Raw genomic sequence first — 23990 nt, 5'->3', positions numbered from 1 at the left:
CTTTCATTGGTTCTGAAAAGAGGCCAAAAAAAAGAAGAAATTCTGGCCAGGTGCAGTGGCTTATGCCTGTAATCTCAGCACTGGGAAGCCAAGGCAAGAGGATCGCTAGAGGCTAGGAGTTCAAGACTAGTCTGGCCAACATAGTGAAACCACATTTCTACTAAAACAAATTAAAAATTGGCTGGGTATGGTGGTGCATGTCTGTAGTCCCAGCTACTCGGGAGGCTGAGACAGGAGAATCGCTTGAACCCAGGAGGCGGAGGTTGCAGTGAGCTGGGATCATGCCACTGCACTCCAGCCTGGGTGACAGAGTGAGACTCCATCTCAAAAAAAACAAAAAACAAAAAAAGTGCTGCCGGAAGCTGGGCATGGAGGCTCACACTTGTCATCCCAGCACTTTGGGAGGCCAAGGCGGGAGGATCACTTGCGGTCAGGAGTTTGAGACCATTCTGGGTAACATACTGAGATCCCCATCCCTACACAAAACAAGTTAGCTGGGCATGAGGCTCACGCTTGTAATCCCAGCACTTTGGGAGGCCAAGGTGGAAGGGTCACTTGCGGTCGGGAGTTTGAGACCATTCTGGGTAACATACTGAGATCCCCATCCCTACACAAAACAAGTTAGCTGGGCATGGTGGTGCCTGTAGTCCCAGCTACTCAGGAGGCTGAGGTGGAAGGATCACTTGAGCCCAGGAGTTGGAAGCTGCAGTGAGCTATGATCTCAGCACTGCACTTCAGCCTGGGCGACATAGTCAGATCTTGTCTCTACTAAAAGTTAAAAATAATTTTTTTTAATTTAAAAAAGCTGTTGGGGAGAAGGAGAATTATCCTTTTTCTTTCTTTTTTTTTTTTTTTTTTAGGTGGAGTCTTGTTATGTCACCCAGGCTAAAGTGCAGTGGTGTGATCTCAGTTCACTGCAACCTCTGCCTCCCAGGCTCAGGCCATTCTCCTACCCCAGCCTCCAGAGTAGTTGAGACCACAGTCATGCGCCATCTCACATCCAGCTAAGTTTTTGGGTTTTGGGTACAGATGGAGGTTCACCATGTTTCCCAGGCTGGTCTCGAACTCCTGAGCTCAAGCAATCCACCTGCCTTGGCCTCCCAAAGTGCTGGGATTACAGGTGTGAGCCACTGCGTCCGGTGTGTCCTTTTTCTTTTAATCCCAAAGGGTAGAATAAGAAGGAGGCCAACACGGGTGGATTGCTTGAGCTCAGGAGTTCGAGACCAGCCTGGCCAACATGATGAAACCCCATCTCTACTAAAGATACAAAAAATTAGCCGGGCATGTTGGCAGACACCTGTAATCCCAGCTACTCAGGAGGCTGAGGCAGGAGAATCGCTTGAACCCAGGAGGCAGAGGTTGCAGTGAGCTGAGATCTTGCCACTGCACTCCAGCCTGGGTGACAGAGCAAGACTCCGTCTCAAAAAAAAAAAAAAAAAAGAAAAGAAAGCACGGACAGAAGATTCTGGTAATGTGAGAGCTGTCCCTCCTGCAGTGGAAAGGGGACCTCAGGAGATGGTGAATTGCCTGTGGGTGGAGGTGTGCTAGGAAGGGCTGAGAAGAAGGAGATGGGGTGCCGCATAAGGGATTTCCACCCTGGACAAACTAGAGTTTCTCCACAGTCCTTTCCAATTTAGCAATCCCAAACTCCAGGAAGACAGGAAGGGCACCTGGCTGACCCTGAAACCTAGAAAGCACTGCAGGGTCCACACCTCTGAGTCATCTTGACTCTGCTGGAAGCTGGGGATGGAGATGGTGCCTTTTGCCTCCGTCTGTCCCCAGGCTCAGGGCAAGGATTTGGGGCTGAATGTCTGTGCCTATCTCCTGCCCCGGTGCAGCCTGGGCTCCTGTCTGCCTGCTGCGTCAGCACTGGCGTTCCTATTACATGACCAAGTGGGATTTGCACTCTGGAAGCATTAGCGCTGGGCTGACTCGGCAGAATGGCCCTCACCGGAAACTGCCAGCTCCTGCACCCCTCCCAGCCGACTGCCAGGACCCCTCCTGGCTGTTTTCCCTCCTTTTCAGGCAATCCAGGCTGGCCTCCTTCAGAGTTGACAGGGCTTTTTGAGGTGACTTCTGCCGACCACTGGTGGTGCACAAACTCTCCAGAGGGATTTGAAAACATACAGATCCTCAGACCTCTCAGCACTGGAGACTCTGACCCACTATGTCTAGGGTCTGGGACTCTATTCTAGATCAGCTTCCTCAAAGTGTTGGGGGGCGTGTAATGCACAGCTAAGCTGAGGACCACTGCTCAGCATCACCCATGAGTGGTGGTCTCTGCCCCTGAATCCCCTGCCATCACTGGACAGCTCCAGTTATGAAGAAATTGCTTCCTTGAACTGAGCTGAAATTGATGGGCTCTCTGACACTTGGAGTCCTCTAAAAACACAAAAACAGCCATCAATGGTGGCTTACACCTGTAATCCTGGTACTCTGGGAGGCCGATGTGGAAGAATCGATTGGGGCCAGGAGTTTAAAAACAGCCTGGGCAACACAGCAAGACACTGTCTCTAAAATAAATAAATAAATAAATAAATAAATAAAATCAAAATATTAATTGGGAGTGGTGGTGCACACCTGTAGTCCCAGCTACTTGGGAGGCCAAGGTGTGAGAATCTCTTGTGCCTGGGAGGTCAAGGGCTGCGGTGAGCTGTATTCATATCACAGCACTCTAGCCTGAGTGGCAAAGGGAGACCCTGTCTCAAGATACACACACACACACACACACACACACACACACACAGGAAAAACCACAGGCTGCCACCATCCCCGTCACTGTGAGTCTCCCATGAGTTATTTGTCCTCTGTTAGTATTCCAAGTACCAAAACATTCCAGACTCTTCTACCAAGTTGAAGAATACTGCTGTTCATTTCACAGTTCGATTCAAAGGTCATGGTACAGATTTCTCTTGAAGATTCAGTGGGGAAACCCAAGCTCTAGATTGGTCAAGTACTTGGCCTGAGTTCACACAGCTGAGTTTTGGGAGAAGATTGCAGCCGAGGCTCTTCTCCCTCTTGAGAATACGTGGCTTGTCTCTTTGAGACAGTGGCCTATTTTTTTTTGTGACACACGATTCCTTGTCGAGGTATTTTTTTTTTTTTTTTGAGATGGAGTTTTGCTCTGTCACCCAGGCTGGAGTGCAGTGGCATGATCTCAGCTCAGTGCAACATTTGCCTCCTGAGTTCCAGCGATTCTCCCGCCTCAGCTTCCCCAGGTAGCTGGTTTACAGACGTGTACCACCATGCCTGGCTAAGTTTCGTATTTTTAGTAGAGATGGGGTTTCATCATGTTGGCTAGGCTGATCTTGAACGCCTGGCTTCAAGTGATCCACCTCCCTTGGCCTCCCAAAGTGCTGGGATTACAGGCCTGAGCCAGCACACCTGTCCTCCTTTTAAAAAAATGCTTTTTAAAAAAATTTTTTGAGACAGTGTCTCACTCTTTTGCCCAGGCTGGAGTACAGTGGCACCATCATAGCTCAGTGCAGCCTCCAACTCCTGGGGTCATGTGATTCCCCCACCTCAGCCTCCTAAAGTACTGCAGTTAAGGAGTGAGCCACTGTGCCGTACCTGGCCTGATTCCCATCTTAGAGCAGAGAGTCTCTTTCATTGAACACAACTTTGCCGAGCACCTGGCTCCATGCTAGGCTTAGAGATCAGAGATGGCTCAGACTGAGTCCATGTCTTCAGGGAATATGACCCCGCGGAAGACAGACTCATACACATCTCAATGTAACATGCTGGTCTGGGCCCTTGTCTAGAGAACATGGCAGGAAAGCCCATGGGGACGGGGAGAGAAAGGTTAGTTCAACTCACAGTGTCTGAGTCTGAAAGATGAGGAGGTATGGGTCTAATGGGGGTGGGCGTAGAAGGAGTTTACAGCACAAGGAACAGCTTTTGAAAAAGCCCAGACTGAGGCTGGGCACGGTGGCTCACGCCTATAATCCCAACACTTTGGGAGGCTGAGGTGGGTGGATCACCTGAGGTCAGGAGTTCGAGACCAGCCTGACAAAAATGGAGAACCTCCATCTCTACTAAAATAAAAAATTAGCCAGGCATGGTGGCACATACCTGTAATTCCAGCTACTTGGGAGGCTGAGACAGGAGAATTTGCTTGAATCCAGGAGGTGGAGGTTGTGGTGAACCAGGATCACATCATTGAACTCCAGACTAGGCAAAGAGAGTGACTCTGTCTCAAAAAAAAAAAAAAAAAGGCCAGGTGCGGTGGCTCACGCCTCACACCTCACACCTGCAATCTCAACTCTTTGGGAGGACTAGGCAGGTAGATCACAAGGTCAGGAGTTGGAGACTAGCCTGGCCAAGATGGTGAAACCCAGTCTCTACTAAAAATACAAAAAGTTAGCCAGGTGTGGTGGCGCATGCCTGTAATCCCAGCTACTTGAGAGACTGAGGCAGGAGAATCGCTTGAACACAGGAGGCAGAGGTTTTGGTGAGCCAGGATTGTGCCATTGTACTCCAGCCTGGGAAAAAAGAGCAAAACTCTGTCTCAAAAAAAAAAAACAACCCAGACTGGCCAGGTGTGGTGATTCATACCTATAATTCCAGCAGTTTGGGAGGTCAAGGCAGGAGGATTGCTTGAGCCCAGGAATTTGGGACTGCTTGGCTAACAAAGCATAGACCTAGCTCTATAAAAATTAAAAAAAAGGAGAATCATTTTTTTTTTTCTGCCAGGCATGGTGGTGTGAATCTGTGTTCCCAGCTACTCTGAAGGCTAAGGCAGGAGGATCAGCTGAGCCTAGGAGGTCGTGTAGTGAGCTACAAGTGCACTACTGCACTCCAGCCTGGGCAACAGAGCTTGACCCTGTCTCAAAAGGAAACAAAAGATATGCTGGATCTTTCACTGGGGAGGATGGAAAGATGCGGAGACAGGATGTTAGTTGAAAGCTGTTGCTATAAACTAGAAGGTCTTAAGAAGCATCCACCCAGTTCCTCTTTTTTATAGAGGTACAATCTGAGACCCAGAGAGGCAAAGTGATTTGCCCAAGGTCACCCAGCAAGATTAACGGCAAAGTCAGGGCTTCAACCTGTGGGTTCTGCCTCCTGGGCTCGTGCCTCCTCCACTGGCCGGAGACCCTCAGGAAAAGAGGCAGACTGCAGAGATTTCCTTGTCATTCTTTGCTCCTGCTGCAGGCCAGCCTGCTAAGGCAGTGACGGGGAAGTGTTCCCAGAGGACAGGGCAGGGAGCATTGCTGCTTGGCCTCAGAAGATGCTGCTGTTGCTGCCTCTGCACTAATCAGAGAGATTTCCAGCCGCAAGAGGAAGCCAGAAGCTAGGGGATGGGGTGCGGTGATTTATGACTGCACAGAAACAGCAGGACAGTCATGTCCCTGGCTGCCCTGTATGTCTGCCAATCCAGCCGGAGAGGATGCATTTAAAATGTCATGTCCTCCAGTGCTGGAGAAGGGGTTGGAGGGTGCCCTTCTGACAGGTTGTTCACTCCTTTCCTGAGCAGATGCCAAGGAGGGTAGATCTTGGACAGGAAATGGTGCCTTCGCTGCTGAGTCTAGGATGTCTGCCTGTGTTTGAATTCAGGCTCTGTTAGCTGAGACACAGAGAAGCTGTGTGAATTTTGGCTGATCAAATAGCCTCTCTGTGTCTCTACTTCCTTGTCTTATAAAACAGGGATGAGGCCTGTGATGAGTGGTGGCTCACACTTGTAATCCCAGCACTTTGAAAGGCCAAGGCAGGTGGCTCACCTGGGGTCAGGAGTTTGAGGCCATCCTGGCCGACATGGCGAAAACCTGTGTGTACTAGAAATACAAAAGTTAGCCAAGTGTTCTTCTAGTAGCTGGCATCTGTAATCCCAGCTACTTGGGAAGTTGAGGCAGAAGAATCGCTTGAACCCAGGAGGCGGAGGTTGCAGTGAACCAGGATCATGCCACTGCACTCAAGCCTGGGTGACAGAGCAAGACTCCACCAAAAAAAAAAAAAAAAATTAGCTGGGCGTGGTGGCACACACTTGCAATCCCAGCTACTCAGGAGGCTCAGGCACAAGAATCACTTGAACCTGGAAGGCGGAGGTTGAGGTGAGCCAAGATCGCACCACTGCACTCCAGCCTGGGCGGCAGAGCGAGACTCCATCTCAGGAAGAAAAAAAAAAATGTCACTAGCTTCCATTTCAGAAGAAGAACATGCTGAATCTAGAACTATGACTCATCACAGCTGGGTGCTTAAACTTAGTGCTCTTTTAGTTTAATTTCTGGTTTTTAAGGTGGGGAAATTAGGCCCAGAGAGAGGACAGGTCTTGCACGCAGAGCTGGGGGCCAGGCAGAAGCCCGAATGCCAGCTCTTAATGTCCCTGCTTCAGGTTTCTTTCTGCACTACCAAGCAGTGGAGGAGGAAGCCAGGATCTGAAGCCATTTGCTCTTTGTGATGTCATCAAGCCTCTGAAGCCGCCCTCTAAACAGCCAGGACCTGTGGGCAGCTGCAGCTGGAAGCTGAGAGAGCCTTGCAAAATCAAAAGGGAAAGGAAGGCAGGGCCCACTCTCCCCTGCGCGGTTGGAGGGGAGGCTCCGCGTGGAGGCTGCGGATATCATTCCTGTTTGGCTGTGAAACACCCTTTTCTTTGCATCTGCTTTATTTTACTTTTTCCCAAACAGATTTGGCCTGAGCTGTTTTTTTTTCTTTTTTTTTTCTTTGTGCATTAGACCGTTGGGGGAAGGAACTGAGGTGGAGAGGTCAGAGAGGTAGCCTGAAATGGACCAGGAAGTTCCCGAGATTTAACATTTGGCTCTGAATCATGGACATGTTTAAGCCACATGTGGACAACCCAGGTTGGTGGTCAGGGCTCACTCCCATGGACTAACGATGCCCAGGCCGGAGTATGTGCAGGCCGGCCCTGCAGGGAGGAAGAGAAAGGAAGAGGAATGATTTGGCGAACACTCACACAAGAGACAGAAGGAAGTGGGAGGGTTTATTCAGCAGCAGGCTCACATTTTGCTGGGTGGTGTGGTGAGAGAAGAGGGTCCGGGCCAGATCTTCTGTTGGAGGAGGGGGAGAAAACTATTTCTAGACTCTCCCCACTCAGTCCATCTCCTCCACCTCCTGCCAGCTCAGTCTCCCTGAAGCGCACTCCTTTCTTCCCTCATTCATTTCTTTCTTTCTCCCTTTTTCTTTAGAGACAGGGTCTTGCTCTGTCTCCCAGGCTGGAGTGCAGTGGCGTGATCACTGCTCACTGCAGCCTCCAACTCCTGGGCTCAAGCCTTGGCCAACCAAATAGCTGGGATGACCACACCCAGCTAATTTTTAATTTTTAATTTTTTTTTTTTTTTTTTTTTTTAGAAATGAGGTCTTGCTATGTTGCCCAAGCTGGTCTTGAACTCTTGGCCTCAAGTAATCCTCCTGCCTTGGCCTCCTGACTAGCTGGGACTGAAGCCACATTCATTTCTTCTTCTTCTTCTTCTTCTTTTTTTTTTTTGAGATGCAGTCTGGCTCTGCTGCCCAGGCTGGAGTGCAGTGGTGTGATCTCGGCTCACCGTAGCCTCAACCTCCCGGGTTTGAGCAATTCTCCTGCCTCAGCCTCCCTAGTAGCTGGGACCACAAGCATGCACCACCACCACCATGCCTGGCTACTTTTTGTATTTTTAGTAGAGACGGGGTTTCATCGTGTTGGCCAGGCTGGTCTCAAACTCCTGACCGCAGATGATTTCATTTTCCTGAAGTGTGGACTACAGGCGTGAGCCACCGCACCCAGCCACATTCATTTATTTATTTCCTATGCTCTCTTTATGTACTTACCATGTGCCAGGTACTGTGCTGAGCACTGAGCAGCCGATCGTGATGATGAAGAAGATAAAACCCAACCCTGATCATTTTCTGCCATTGTTAAAATCTCTCACAGGCCACCTATTAATTTCAGAATAAAAATTTAACTCCTGGGGCTGCCGTTTGGTGCCGTTCTGGCCCATGACTCTATCCCCAGCCCCTTACCCATCAACCAGACACCAGATACCTCAGATACTTTGCCTGTCAATAAATATTTCTGGGTGTGGTGGTGTGTGCCTGTAGTCCCAGCTACTCAGGAGGCTGAGGTGGGAGGATCACTTGAGCCCAGGAATTGGAGGCTGCAGTGAGCTATGATCATGCCACTGCACTCCAGCCTGGGCAAAGTAGTGAGATCCCATCTCACAAAAATAAGTACATACATCAAGAAATCAGAGAGGAGCTTGGCTTTGAGTCTTGCTAACTGTACCTCTGCTTGCTCTCAAATCCTACAGTCCTTTAAAGGCTGAGTTGGGCTGGGTGTAATCCCAGCACTTTGGGAGGCCAAGATGGGTGAATCACGTGAGGTCAGGAGTTCGAGACCAGCCTGACCAGCCTCACCAGAACATAGTGAAACCCCATCTCTACTGAAAATAGAAAAAGTAGCTGGGCGTGGTAGTGGGTGCCTGTAATCCCAGCTACTTAGGAGGCTGAGGCAGAAGAATCAGTTGAACCCAGGAGGCAGAGGTTGCAGTGAGCCAAGACCACGCCACTGCACGCCAGCCTGGGTGACAGAGCAAGACTCTGTCTCAAAAAAACGCTGGGTTGGAAACGTCACCAAACTCCCTGGAGAAGCTTTTCAGAGCCTCTTCCTTTGCAGCCTGGGAGAAGTTATTTTTTAAACAAAATATTTACAATGCTTAACACACTCTGAATTCCTTGAGGACAGGGGTCCTCCAGCATCTGGCATAGAGTCGGCAATATTCCCCCACGGAATCTCTTTCATTCCAGAGTATCATGCATTCTTCATGTTTCGTATTTTATCTTTCACTTCTTTTTTTTTTTTGAGACGGAGTTTCGCTCTTGTTACCCAGGCTGGAGTGCAATGGCGTGATCTCGGCTCACCGCAACCTCCACCTCCTGGGTTCAGGCAATTCTCCTGCCTCAGCCTCCCGAGTAGCTGGGATTACAGGCGCGCGCCACCGTGCCCCGCTAATTTTTTGTATTTTTAGTAGAGACGGGGTTTCACCATGTTGACCAGGATGGTCTCGATCTCTTGACCTCGTGATCCACCTGCCTCGGCCTCCCAAAGTGCTGGGATTACAGGCTTGAGCCACCGCGCCCGGCCTTATCTTTCACTTCTTATTGATTTTTTTGTTGTTATTTAGTTTTTATTTCATAATCACAAACTTAATTCTGCAATCTAGCCAGACATGGACGGGAATAAGAGAAACATGGAATGCAAAGGGTGCTGTAGCAAGAGCACAGAGATTATAGGATACTGGGAGCAAACAAGGTGGATAGGTGCTCTCCTGAGCTGCAGAGGGAATGGTCTGGTGGTTAAGATAAAACACAAGTAAAATTTATTAGAGTTGTCCACAGTCAGCAATGGTGATCTTTTTTCTTTTAATCCCTTTACCCAAGCATTCCTGAATAGGTGACCTTCTTTTTCATTGTTGTTTTTTTGAGATGGAGTTTCACTCTTGTTGCCCAGGCTGGACCGCAATGGTGCAATCTTGGCTCACTGCAACCTCTTCCTCTCCAGTTCCAGTGATTCTCCTGCTTCAGCCTCCTGAGTAGCTGGGACTACCGGCGTCCATCACCTGCCTGGCTAATTTTTGTATTTGTAGCAGAGCTGGGTTTTCACCATGTTGGCCGGGCTGGTCTCAAACTCCTGACCTCAAGTGATCTGCCTGCGTCGGCCTCCCAAAGTGCTGGGATTATAGGCGTGAGACGCCGTGCCTGGCCATTGCTGGTCTTGCCATTCCTGGACCCACAGCACTCCGTGGTCTCCACAGTATTCATGCTTTCTTTCACCTTGCTGAAGACCACCATGCTTGCCATCTAACCTCTCAGTCCAAGCGGTGCAGATGAAAAACTGGAAAGTGTGTGTGTTGGGTCCAGCATCTGCCATGGGCAAGATGCCAGGACCTGTATGCTTCAGGATGAGGTCTGGTCATCAAATTTCTCGTCGTAGATAGACTCGTCACCAGTGCCATTATGGTGTGGGAAGTCACCACCCTGACACATAAACCCTGGAATCATTCTGTGAAAGCAGGAACCCTTATAACTAAATCCTTTCTCTCTAGTGCTCAGAGAAAGAAAGTTTTCTGCTGTCTTTGCAACCTTGTCTGCAAACAGCTCTGATATGTTAACATTGCTTTATCGTTTAGATGAGAAGTCACTTTTTTTTTTTTGGATGGAGTCTTGCTCTATCCAAGATCGTGCAGCAGTACAATCTTGGCTCACTGCAACCTCTCCTGCCTCAGTCTCCAGAGTAGCTGGGATTATAGGCGCCTGCCATCATGCCTGGTTAATTTTTGAATTTTTAGTAGAGACAGGGTTTGACTGTGTTGGCCAGCCTGGTCTTTAACTCCTGACCTCAGGTGATCCACCCGCTTCAGCCTCCCAAAGTGCTGGGATCACAGGTGTGAGCCACCGTGCTTGGCCAAAGCTTACTTCTTATTGACTTCTAGCATATTCTACATATCTTCTTGGGTAGGGATTTTTGTCTGTTTTGTTCACTACTGTACTTCATGGCTTAGAATAGGGCTTGGAACACAGTAGCTTCTCACAGATAATTGTTGAATAAAGTAAATACAATGTGCAGTCAAAACTATGGGGCCTGTAGGCATAGTCGCTCACGTCTGTAATCCCAGTGCTTTGGGAGGCCAAGGCAGGAGGATCGCTTGAGCCCAGGAGTTTGAGACCAGCCTGGGCAACAAAGCTAGACCCCTGTCTGTACAAAAACCAAAACAAAGCAAAAAAATTATGGTATCTGCAAGCTATGTGGAATATTAAGAAAGGGAAGCATATGAAAGAGAATATATCAGCATGACATCAGTATGTATGTATGTTTTGGGAGGGGAGAGAAGGCTGGACAGCCAAGCCCTAGACACAGCCCAGTTAGGCGTGGAGTAGGCTCCTGGTAGCTGAACTAAATCTTTAGTACTCCACCCTAGAGAGGAAGAAGGGGTCCTCCAGGGTCAGCCAGCAGACAGCTGCATCCTTTCTGGAAACCAACCAGTGTGGCCAGGCGGTATTTGTTTTCACCTAGTCAGACCCAAGAACCTCAAGGTGGGGTGGGGGGGTTAGCGGAAGCTCGTTGGGGGAAGAGGTGACAGTCCCCAGGGTCTGGCTGCTTAATTCAGCCATCCCGCGGGCAGGCACCACACTGTGAGTCTGGATCTGCAAGGGACGCGCCTCCTGTCTTTCCCACACCACGATCTACTAAGCGATCTCGGAAACAGGGTCTAGGACTGAGGCCCCTGACCCCTCCTCTCGTAATTTCCCGTAGAATTTGGGGCGGGGCGGTGAATCAGCACTCGCAGGTACCGATGCAGCCCTGATCCCCGCCAGGGGTCCCCAGCGGCCTCGGGATTCGAACCAATCCCACCACCCCTCCCCGTTCGTCCTCCTGTGCCTGCGCGCTACGTCCGCTGGGAGTTGTAGTATTGACCGCCCCTTTGTCCTTGGTCTTGCCAACGCCTCAGCCCAAGGCAGGTTGAACTACAATTCCCAGAGGCCCATGCGTCGGAAGCCTGGCGTGCTGAGGGCTCAAGGGGAAGGGATAAGGGGGCGTCTGGAGAAGCTGGGGCGAGGGAACTGAGGAGTGAAGCGAATAAAGGAAAGCGTGGGGGCTCAGTGGGAAAGGACAGGGTGCCCGAAAGACGCGCAGTGAGCCGAGTTGGGGAGCGGGGAGCCCCAACTGTGGCCCGGCCCGGGCGGGGCCTGGGCGGGGCTTGCGGGCGGGCGGGGACTGGCTGCGTCACGCAGCGTGGGCGGGGCCGCAGAGGGTTGTCCGTCCGTGGCACGCACAGCAGCCGCAGCCGCCTCGCGCCTGGTCCCGCGGTCGCAGCTCCAGCCGCCTACTCCGCGCAGCTGCCGCCTCAGCCGCTTGCCCTGTGGGTTGGTCCCCTCGGCCACTTGGGCTCCAGCCGCGCCCTCTAAGCCCTTCAGGCCGCCCCAGTGTCCTTCTTTTTCTCCGGCCCGACCCAGCTCCGCGACGATGGTGGACCGCGAGCAACTGGTGCAGAAAGCCCGGCTGGCCGAGCAGGCGGAGCGCTACGACGACATGGCCGCGGCCATGAAGAACGTGAGTGTCTCCTCCCCTCCCCCGCCACTCCCTGCCCCTCCGGAGACGCGGTCCTCGGCGTGGAAGGCCCAGGGCTTCATCGCCTTGTCGCGATGGCGGGGTGACTGCACCGTTTCGCTCACTGAGGGGCCCTGGGGAGGGTCCCGAGAGGCGACGGGAACCCTGGCTGTGACGCGGCCTCTGCTGGCGTTCCCGGGGCCCCGCGGCTCTGCCTCTCAGGCCCTGCGCGGGCGCGGGCCGGGGCGGGGTCCTGCGGGCCTGGACTTGGGAGCGGGTTCTCCGGCCCCCGCGGCTCTGGGGGTGCAGGGGACCCTAGCGGGGAGCCGTGCGCATCCTTTGTGCCCCACTTCCCCCCTCCTCCCAGCCTGGGCGTGGGGGCGGGGGACCGCATGGATGCGGTTCCTCTTTCTCTCCCTGGTGTCTGGGCGGCGCCTTTCCCATTCACTCAGCAGGTCTCCCGGTTTTCCGCCTCCCGAGCCCCCCCAAAATCTTCCCCACCGTCTCTCCCGACAGATCCCTGAGAACCTTCCCAGGAACATCGTGTAGGGGGGTCTCTTGAAAACCTGAGCCCTGTGGTGCAAAATCGAAACCACCTTGCTCTCGTTTTTCTTAACAAAAGGCTCCTCTTTCTCCATTCCCCCAAAGCGAGTCCTCCGGCTTTTAGGAAGGGGGAACGTTTATCTCGCTAGCGTTTTCATTGATCGTTCTCAACATGTCATCTCCATCTTATCCCCTAATGTTTTTGTTTTGAAAAGGGTAGGTGTTGCCTCCAAAATAAAAGGTGGCGAATGTAGCTGACTGGTTCGATCTGTGACATAAGCCGTTTCTTTTTTGCATACAGGCACGCGTCTGTTGAAATTCCTATAAGTTGGGGGGAAATATTCTGTCTGATCTGATACTGCAAACAAAGCGGTGGTGAGAGGCAGTGTCAAGTCGTTCCAGAAGATTCTGCATTTGTCATATTGCAGAGAGCCTAGACTGGGTGGAGGCTGGGAGGAGTTATTTTAAAGGGGAAAAAGTCCTTTAAAAATGTTTTTGTTGTTAGATGCCTCTGAGGCTTTTTTTTTAAGCGAGTCCATCTTCCTGCCGATGAAGAGAATCCTGATCCCCAGTTGTCGCATTTTGTCTGGGTCGCAGATTCCTCCCTGGATTGCACCATTTTGTCAGTAATGTCACATTTATCTAATGGGCTGTCAACCAGTTTGATACTAGAGGAGGGGGAAGTATTGAACTTTAGGAAATGAAAGGTTGAAAATTAATTAATCTAATTAATGATTTCTGAGCCCCACTATCTTAATATTTAACTTCCTGCCTTATGTAACAAAGGTTTTCAAATACATCTCCATTGTGAAGTGGATGCTGAAGTGTATGTACCTTGCATGTTACAGCTTTTAAATGAAGCATTATTGATATTACAGGTCAATTCTTGAATAACTTAACCGGTTCTCAGAAGAGGAGAGTGCTGATACCTTTATATTTAAACCAGCCATATTCACAAAGAAAGGTTGTTATTTTATTAAAGAAGAGAATTGGTTCTGAAATTGGGGGTACTGCTGTGGTCACAGTCTCTGTCTTCTAAAGTTTTAATGCTCGAGTGATGTAAGTTGCACTGCTAATAGGTATCAGTATTGGAAATATCTTCAGTTCGTGTTATTTAGACTCTTCTAATTTTTCCATATTTCTAGTTCCACAGGAAAGCGAGTGACCTCGCACCTATATCCATAGCAACCAAGTGATGTCACACAATGACACAGAGGCTGCAATGCACCTAAGGGCTGATAGGGAGTGTGCAAATGGCATTTGTCCAAGGTAATGCAGAAATTAGCCGATAAGCCAGGTGGAATCCAGCTCTTCATATTCCACCAGATAAGAATTAGTCCAAAAAATAAGGATTTCATTTACCCTTAGACATGCAGATCTGTGACCTCTAGCTAGGCCTTGTTCCCCCTATTGCTGGCTTTTTCACAGAAGTTTATAAGATGCTTTTTTATATTTTTAAACATTCATCTCACTTATTTAGAATACTGGGCAGTGATAGAATAAAAGTAGAAATTTTAAGCAAGAATATATTTTATGATAACTGTGCAGAGATGGGATGTATCCTTGAGTTTTTTTGCAGATAATTTGGCAGATTTTAATAAAAACCTTAAAAAATGACTTCCTACTGAGTCGTTTTCAGTTGCTATTAGGGAATGAGAACCCGTTACAAAGCCTTTTAAGTCAAGGTTTGGGAAGTTTGTTTGTTTCTAGATTTGTGCTTCTCCTTTCCAGTATGCAGGAAAGAACAGTCTGTAAAATAAAAACCTTTTTTCAAATCTGCTTCCTGTGACTTTAAGGAAATAGTCTCTGTACCTCATTTTCCTCATCTGTAAAATGGGACAGTACTTGAAAAAGCTGTGCGGATTCGATAAGAAATGTAGTAGGTGTTCCAAAATGGCAACTACCTGAGACATTTTCTTCCTGTTTATAAAAGTCATCATGGAGAATTTTGGAAAGTGCAGAGAAAGAATCCAGTCTTTCCATTCAAGTGAGCTCTCCTTCAAGGCCAGAAGTCATCCATTTGATAGAAGGATTAAAATGTATTTGTATTTAATGAAATTATCCTAGTACTGAGACTGTCGGAGCCTGTGCAGAATGGTAGTTCCACGTGGGTAACCGGGACACAAATACTCTTGTGCATTATTGTGAAAGGAAGGAAATGGGAACGTTAGGCCTTTTAAGAGATATTCAGTCTGGTATTGAAGGAGAGTGAATATCTAGCTGGTTCCTACATGTGAGATGTTAGACAATACTGTCTTGTCCTTTGGCTTTTAATAGTCTCCGGAGAAGTTACTGTTTTAAGTAGGCTACTGGTGCTTGCCTGGGGGTGGGGGAAGGCTCAGGGCTACTAATTTTGTTGAAGTCACTGGGTTAAGCAGTTTAACTCAGTGAGGGGTGGGAGGGCAAAGATGGCAAAAGGCTATCGCAGTTTTTCTAAGTCTTTCCTGGTGGGATCAATGGACTTTAAAATTCTTGCTATCTTAAACATTCCATTTTTCCCTCTAGCTCTTCCAGGAGGCTAGATCAATAGCCCAATAGCCATTATCACTAATGGAGTAATGGAACCTCTGTAGACTCTTCAGAGGTGGAGTTCTGCCAACCATTATTCTAAGTCATGTGGCTTGAATTGTTCTCTTTTTGGGGTTGGAAAGAATACGGATCATACAGCTTGCTTTTCATGTGTTAGCCTTCACAGTAACTGAAGCGGATGTTAAGTGCTTTTTCTGATAATTTTGGAAATCTCCTATGTGTCTTTTGAATTCTACTGAGATGCAACATGGCGATAAATGTTCATCCTCACTGCAGTCCTGGATTAACTGCAGACCTTGGTTAGGATTTCATCTCTTGTACTCAGGGAAGCCTTATTTATTAAGCCAATCTCTAGGTTATTGAAAAGAGTGGAGAAAACGATTGTGTTTTCATCGAGGTAAAAGTCGCAAAACATAACTTGAACATGGTCACGTAAAATGTCAAGTGTGCAGTCGAGTGGCACTGGGTACATTCACAGTGCTGTGCTGCCATCACCTGTGTTCAAGAAATGAGAAAGTGGTTATTTTTAAAAAGTGATGCTGGTCTGGACTATAGCCGGCTGGAATTCATGCCATTACCGATTCAGGAATGTGTCAATAATGGAGTGCCCACAACAGCTCACAGCCAGCGATAATTGTCTCTCCCTTTGTCTTCGTTTTCAAGCGTCTGAACTGAAAAAAAGGGAATTAGCTTGAGCTGAGTTTGTGGTGTATTTCCACTTAAAAAGTTATGGAACTTAAATGCCGGGTAATGTTCACCCGAATAAATAAGAACAATTTACTTGAAATCTGAGCAAACCATTAACTCTTTGGGGATTATGGAAATTTTGCTAGTGTTCCTGGGACTCGTTTTCAGCCCCACCGCTGGCTTTATTATCAGGGATTTGCCCCCTGTGTGGTGGTAGTTTCCTAAGGAGTACAGTGCAGGGCTGAGACTGGGGAGCTGTTGGAGCATGAGGCCCTCGACTGATGGGATGCCAGCGTAAAACATTCAGTACGTTCTGGCTGTCAGGAGCTGAAGGAGAGTGAATTACAGTTACTTTTCCCATATTTGCTCACTCCCAATATCACTAGTCCTAACCTTGTTTTTTTTTGAGACGGAGTCTCACTCTGTCGCCCAGGCTGCAGTGCATGATTGATCTTGGCTCACTCACTGCAACCTCCGCCTCCCTGGTTCAAGTGATTCTCCTGCCTCAGCCTCCTGAGTAGCTGGGATTACAGGCACCTGCCACCACTTGCAGCTAATTTTGTACTTTTAGGAGAGATGGGGTTTCACCATGTTGGCCAGGCTAGTCTCGAACTCCTGACCTCAGGTGATCTACCCACCTCAGCCTCTCAAAATGCTGGGATTACAGGTGTGAGCCCCTGAGCCGGGCCTCAAGGACCACGTTCTATGTTTAATAGTCAAACAAATATCACTTTTAAGTGATATAAAACATTATCTTTTCTTTGCCTTTTTAAAGCTACTTAGTGTTTTACCAGATAATTCCAGTCTAAAATTATGTGTGCCTTTGGTTGCTTGATTTATTTTATTTATTTATTTTTTTGAGACAGGGTCTTACTCGGTCACCCAGGGTGGAGCATGAGTCACTGCAGCCTCAACCTCACCTCTAGCCCCAGCCACCCAAGCAGCTGGGACTACAGGTGCATGCCACCACACTTGGCTAATTTTTTGTATTTTTTTTTGTAGAGACGGAGTGTCACCATGTTGTCCAGGCTGGTCTTGAGCTCCTGGACTCAAGTAGTCTGCCTGTCTTGGCTTCCCAAAGTGCTGGGTTATAGGTGTGAGCCACCACACCCAGCCCAGTCTATAATTATGAGTCGGCAAAATACTGCCTTTCTATAAGGGCTACCAATACTAGCTGCCTTACAGCCAGCCTCTCCTCTCAGAATTATTTTTCTGTTTCCTTCCCCAAATTCCATTTTAGGTGTCAGCTATCATTTTGATTAACTACAGAACCATATTATTTTACTTAAAATTGGCATTTGTGGAAATCTTGAAAATATTGATATTTTGCTAAATGAATTTATGAATTTGAGTGGTAGAAAATTAGTTACATGAAAACTGATTTTAAAAATTCCCTGGGCCAGGTATGGTGGCTCATGCCTATAATCCCAGCACTTTGGGAGTCCGAGGTAGGCAGATCATGAGGTCAGGAGTTCAAGACCAGCCTGGCCAACATGGTGAAAACCCATCTCTACTCTAAAATTTAAAAAAAAATTAGCTGGGCTGTGGTGGTGTGTTCCTGTAATCCCAGCACTTTGGGAGGCTGAGGCAGATGGATCACCTGAGGTCAGGAGTTCGAGATCAGCCTGGCCAAATGGTGAAAACCTGTCTACTAAAAATACCAAACGTTAGCTGGGTGTGGTGGCACGTGCCTGTAATCGCAGCTGCTTGGGAGGCTGAGGCAGGAGAATTGCTTGAACGCGGGAGGTGGAGGTTTGCAGGGAGCTGAGATCTGCCACTGCACTCCAGCCGTGGGTGACAGAGGAAGACTATCTCAAAAAAAAAGAAAAAAAATTCCCAAAGAAAGCTTTAGTTTTAAGGTAAATGGTTATGAATAGATGTTTTGCTGCCATGATTTTGTAGAAAAAAATAAAAATTGTAAATCTTAAAGACCATGTGCGTGAATCTTTTCTTTCTGTAAGGAACTGGTGAAGTCTTAGCCAAATCGCTGCTAAATCGCTGCCTGCATTTTACTCCTTAAGTGTGTGTCCTATAGATTTTTTTTTTTTTTTTTACCGGAGTTAAATGCTACTAATATGTGCTACATGGCATAAATTTTGGCTGTGGGCCAAGTGTAGTAACTCACGCCTGTAATCCCAGCACTTTGGGAGGTGGAGGTAGGCGGATCACTTGAGGTCAGGAGTTCAAGACCAGCCTGGCCAACATGGTGAAACCCCATCTCTATTAAAGTACAAAAATTAGCTGGGTGTGGTGTCGCATGCCTGTAATCCCAGCTGCTTGAGAGACTGAGGTAGGAGAATCACTTGAACCCTGGAGGTAGAGGTTGCAGTGAGCGGAGATCGCACCACTGCACTCCAGTCTGGGTGACGTGCAAGACTCCATCTCAAAAAAAAGAAAATTTTTTTTGGTTGTGAATAAATATGAAAGAGAGTGGCCTTACATATATAGATTTTTAACATTAAATCAGTAAAATTATTCCAGATAAACTCTTGGTCTTACCCTTTGGAAGGGTACCTGTCTTTGGAGAGATCTAAAGCCCAAGTACCCAGTTTTCCTCTGAGCAGGGGTTTGGGAGCTGGGAGTATGACAGTGATAGCAGTGACCAGCTGAACATGTACTGATGTAGCTGAAGAGGAGTTGCTGATCCACCCCCAGCCTGCCGCAAGTTGAGTGTAAAGAGCAGCTGCCGTGGGCAGGAAAGTAAGGAATGGCTGAGGGAGCGAGGGGAAGGCGTTAAAAAGCCAGGTTTCTTTTGAAGCCATAGAGATGATTTATGTTTCTTGAGCTGTCTGAAAGGAATTACTCATATGACTCTTAAGCTACCCTATTTAAGAAACCCAGATCTGAGAAACAAAGTTGCCTCTGGTGCTGGTTCTTTAAGATTATAGGAATCAGCTTGAATTTTGTACTGTTTCTATACAGTAAGTACTCCTTTTGTAGCCATGAGACATGAAGCAGATGCTTGTCTTTGCAGTGGAGGTGCAGCATGGTTAGGAGCCGTGCAGATGACTCCATACCCATTGGCAGTATGTTTTAATGTAAGGGCCTATCTGGCCTGGGTAGGCTCTAAAGCAGTGATCCCCAGCCTTTTTGGCACCAGGGACCAGTTTCAAGGAAGACAGTTTTTCCATGGACTGGGTGGGGGTTGAGAGAGAATAGTTTGGGGATGAATCAAGCACATTACATTTATTGTGCACTTTGTCATTGCTACATTGTAGTATGTAATAAAATAGTTATTCAACTCACTGTCATGTAGAATCAGCGGGAGCCATGAGCTTGTGTTCCCATAACTAGATGGTCCCATCTGGGGGTGATGGGAGACAGTGACAGATCATCACGCATTAGATTCTCATAAGGAGCGGGCAGCCTAGATGCCGCGCATGTGCAGTTCACGGTAGGGCTGGCACTGATAGCAGAATCTGATGCTTATGCTGATTTGACAGGAGGCGGAGCAAGGTGATAATTCTAGCAATGGGGAGTGACAGGCCTCCTGCTCTGCAGCCGGGTTCCTCACAGGATCCTCTACTTCCCCCTGCTGTAGAGGACAGATGTTCCTGTTTTCAAACCATACCCTAATAGGGTCTTGTATCTGTTTCATAGAAGTTAAGGCTGAAAGTTATTTTTCCTGCTAGATTGAAAAAATGACCCTACTCAGAAATGCAAGAAGAATGAACAGGGTAGTAGAATACAAACAACAGAAAAGGGCATTGCAAGGCGAGGCAAGCTGGTGGGGACAAGTGAGTAGGGAAGCACTGGTCTAGAACATCTTGGATTCTGGAAAGCCGTGCTGGTTTAAGGGAGTCTGTGGTCTTTGGAAGGCCGTCGGCAGTGGGATTGACTACTGAAGACCAAAATGCTGGTGGCCTTAAGGATGCTAGAAATTTGGGGGGAAAATGACAAGCACAGTCACCGTAATGCACATGCAGGGATATTTCCATCGTGCCTTTTTCTACAGTTTATATTCTTTTGCACCTTGCCTTTTTTCACGTGACGCCATTTCAGTGATACTCTGTCGTTATTTTCAGTAGCTGAATAATCCTGTGGATATGTCATAATTTAATTTTTTTTTTTTACTTAGCATTTGGCTGTTTCCAGATTTACATTTGTAAATAATATTGATATGGATATAGGTGTTCCCTGATTTGAGATGGTTGAACCTAATGATTTTTCTTTTCTTTTTTTTTTTTTTTGGGAGAGTCTCGCTCTGTTGCTCAGGCTGGAGTGCAGTGATGCATTCTCAGCTCACTATCACCTCCGCCCCCTGTAGCTGAAATTACAGTCGCATACCACCATGACCGGCTGATTTTTGTCTTTTTAGTAGAAATGGGGTTTCCCCATGTTGGCCAGACTATCTCCAACTCCTGGCCTCAAGTGATCCGCTCTCCTTGGCCTCCCACAGTGCTGAGATTGCAGGCGTGAGCCACTACATTCAGCCTTAACCTGATGATTTTTCGACTTTACGATGGTGCAAAAACGGTAGGCATTCAGTAAGCTCCTCCACTTAGGATGGGGTCACATCCCTATAAACAAATTGTACCTCAAGGAGCATCTGGTATCTTTCAGGCACGGCTCGTATGTTAAGATAGACCCAAGAGTGGAATTGCTGGAAAACCAGCTAAGAATAATGTTTAAGGTCCTCACTAGTGCAGGGTATTCTTTTTCGAAAGTTTGAAAAATTTGTTTGAATAGGTATTACGTACACATGTTTCAGAATTAAAAAGGCATCCATCACCCTTTGTCCTTGAGGAAGAACAATGAGGTTGAAGCTGGGGTAGGCTTGAGTGCTGGCTTATTTGAGCCAAGGCCCATCTCCCTTGTGCTTCTTTGGAGTGATTCCCTTTTTTTCCCCCTTTGACTAATGGAAACTTTCTTTTTTTTTCCCTTTTTTTTATTGAGATGGAGTTTCGCTCTTGTTACCCAGGCTGGAGTGCAATGGCGCGATCTCAGCTCACCGCAACCTCCGCCTCCTGGGTTCAGGCAATTCTCCTGCCTCAGCCTCCCGAGTAGCTGGGATTACAGGCACGCGCCACCACGCCCAGCTAATTTTTTGTGTTTTCAGTAGACACGGGGTTTCACCATGTTGACCAGGATGGTCTCGATCTGTTGACCTCGTGATCCACCCGCCTCTGCCTTCCAAAGTGCTGGGATTATAGGCTTGAGCCACCGTGCCCAGCCGGAAACTTTCAAACATACAAAATAAAGGCAAATAATACAGTAACCCTCATACACTCAGCTTCACCGTTTTTCAGCTAATCGGCCAATCTTTTATCTCTGTTTTCTTGCTTTGGCCTCCTCAGGGATTATTTACCAATTTGGAAGATGGCTGTTGGGAGACAGTCTCACTCTGTCACCCAGGCTGGAGTGCAGTGGTTCAATCTTGGCACATTGCAACCTCCCCATCCTGGGTTCAAGCGATTCTCCTGCCTCAGCTTCTGAGTAGCTGGGATTATAGGTACCCACCATCATGCCTGGCTAATTTTTGTATTTTTAGTAGAGACAGGGTTTCTGCATTTTGGCCAGGCTGGTCTCAAACTCCCTACCTCAGGTGTTCCACCTGCCTCAGCCTCTGAGTGCTGGGATCGCAGGTGTGAGCCACTGGGCCTGGCCAAGGCTTTTTATCTATATAAAATCACCCCTTATTTACCACAGATGCTCAAATTACAAGCAGAATCTCTTTTATTTTATTTTATTATTTTTAAGACAGGGTTTCACCGTGTTGGTCAGGCTGGTCTTGAACTCCCGACCTCAGGTGATCCACCCACCTTGGCCTCCAAAGTGCTTGGATTACAGGCGTGAGCCACTATGCCTGGCCCAAGCAGAATCTCTTCATATTCACATTTGGCAACCTCAAGTGTAGTTTCTTGCTTAAAGCATTTAGTCCTGATGGCAGGTAACCTCATTTTTCCCCCAATGTTAAGAGAAGGGTTTCCCTTTAGTGCCGCCCAAGCCTGGCCTCCCAACAGCTTTTACTCACATGAAGGGGACGGAAGCCTGGGTGGGTCATGAGTGGGTTGGGAAAAGATGGTGTGACACCTGTGGGTTATGGAAAGAGTCGTGCTGTCACTACAGGACTCTTCTGGCCCCCTTTCTTCCTGCCTTTTTTTCTTTTTCTTTTTTTAAACAGCAGCTCTATCAGTTTTGGCCATTATCACTAGTCTGATAGAAGAGCTAACATATGGTTGGTTTGTTGGGGACTATGTGAGTCAACTGGTTTTGCTTTTATTTGCCCTTGTTGCTTGCCAAGCACTTAAAAAATAGTTTTTGCCTTAAAAAAGGCAGTATAGTGTATGACTATGTGTATGTTTGTATATGTATCTGTGTGTGTTTGTATTTGTGTGTGTGTGTGTGTGTGTGTGTGTGTGTATGAATAAAATATACACTGTCTAGGCCAAGATAACCTGAGTTTGAATCTATGTTCGGAAGTGTGGAATTAGTCTGGGCACAGTGGCTCTCCCTGTAATCCCAGCCCTTTGGGAGACTGAGGCAGGATTGCTTGAGCCCAGGATTTTTGAGACCAGCCTGGGCAACTTAGTGAGACCCCCATCTCTGTATTTAAGAAAAGGAAAAAAGAGCTGGGTGCGGTGGCTCACGCCTGTAATCCTAGCACTTTGGGAGGCCAAGGTGGGTGGATCACCTGAGGTCAGGAGTTCAAGACGAGCTTGGCCATCATAGAGAAACCCCATCTTTAAAAAAAAAAAAATATATATATATATATATATATATATATATATAAAATGTATAAGAAAAAGAAAAAGAAAAGGAGAAAAGTGTGGAGCTGACCAAATTTAATGATGTTTAGGTGAGTATGCTGCTGATTTATTGATTTTTTTTTTTTTGAGATGGAGTCTTACTCTCACCCAGGCTGGAGTGCAGTGGTGGCGTGATCTCGGCTCACTACAACCTCCGCCTCCTGAGTTCAAGTTATTCTCCTGCCTCAGCCTCCCGAGTAGCTGGGACTACAGAACACGCCATAACACCCAGCTATTTTTTGTATTTTTAATAGTGACCAGCTTTCACCATGTTAGCCAGGCTCGTCTCAAACTCCTGACCTTACGTGATCCACCTGCCTCGTAGTTTTGTTTTTCATTGTTTGCTGGTCTTGTAGAAAAAGACTTCAGATTTTTGGAACTTGATGTATTTATTGAGGAAGGAAAACCAATATGGCAAAATTTCAGACGGAGCTGTCAAAGAGGTTAAATTTTAAAAACTTACGTAGAATATATTTCTACCGACATCTATTTAGAGCTGTGGCATATAGATTCTCAAAAACACTTTCTGAGTGAATTATAACTTCTTATTTTCGTTTTCTGGTAATCTGTTGCATTTTGATCTTGGGTTTCTCTGTTCATCATCTGTGTGTGTGTGTGTGTGTGTGTGTGCGTGCGTGCACGCGTGTTAATGACCAAAATTTTAGCAAGTGTTTATATCTGTTGTACAAATTTAAATCAGTACATTATTTACTGAGCAGTTGCAATTCTGAGATGTTGATGAGTTAAGCTGAGCATCTGGACCGCAATGGAAAACTTAGGGTACTTTTTAGTATGAATTTTTTTACATTTGTTCTCTAAATTTATGCACTGACTAAAATCTTTTTGGGAAGACAGAAGTTTTTTGTTTGTTTTTTTTTGAGATGGAGTCTCTGTTGCCCAGGCTGGAGTACAGTGGCGCGATCTCGGCTCACCACAGCCTCCACCTCCTGGGTTCAAGCAGTTTTCCTGCCTCAGCCTCCTGAGTAGCTGGGAGTACAGGTGTATACTAATTTTTAGTAGAAACGGGTTTCACTATATTGGCCAGGCTGGTCTTGAACTCTTGACCTTGTGATCTGCCCACCTCAGCCTCCCAAAGTGCTGGGATTTTTAAAATTACACACCGTTAGATGAAATGTTGTAACATAGTTTGACGTTTACTTTGGGAAGCATTTTTATTTACTTTTCCCATTTAATTTCACAACAGTTTTATAAAGTGGTGGTCTTCCAGTTTTAAAGGTGGAAATGTTTAATTTGCCTTAAAAATTTTCTTTTTCAAAGTCTAAGGCTCTTGGTTTGTAATCCTAGCACTTTGGGGGGGCTGAGGTGAGCAGATAGATGACTTGACATCAGGAGTTTGAGACCAGCCTTGCTGACACGGTGAAGCCCCGTCTCTACAAAAAAATACAAACATTAGCAGGCATGGTGGCATGCGCCTATAATCCCAGCCA

General features: G+C 47.4%; 1 protein-coding gene across 1 annotated transcript in view; it reads left to right on the top strand.

Moving 5' to 3' along the window:
* Positions 1-11769: 11769 nt before the first annotated feature.
* YWHAG (tyrosine 3-monooxygenase/tryptophan 5-monooxygenase activation protein gamma) overlaps positions 11770-23990 on the top strand; it is a 33391-nt gene continuing 21170 nt past the window's right edge. Inside the window, exon 1 of the mRNA XM_002743951.5 lies at positions 11770-12037. Coding sequence (XP_002743997.1) covers positions 11951-12037 — 87 coding nt within the window. The 5' untranslated portion in view covers positions 11770-11950. The remainder of the gene's footprint in view (positions 12038-23990) is intronic.

The sequence above is a fragment of the Callithrix jacchus genome, chromosome 2 (assembly GCF_049354715.1).
Source record: "Callithrix jacchus isolate 240 chromosome 2, calJac240_pri, whole genome shotgun sequence".
Lineage (NCBI taxonomy): Eukaryota > Metazoa > Chordata > Mammalia > Primates > Cebidae > Callithrix > Callithrix jacchus.
This window is presented reverse-complemented; position numbering and strand designations above follow the sequence as displayed.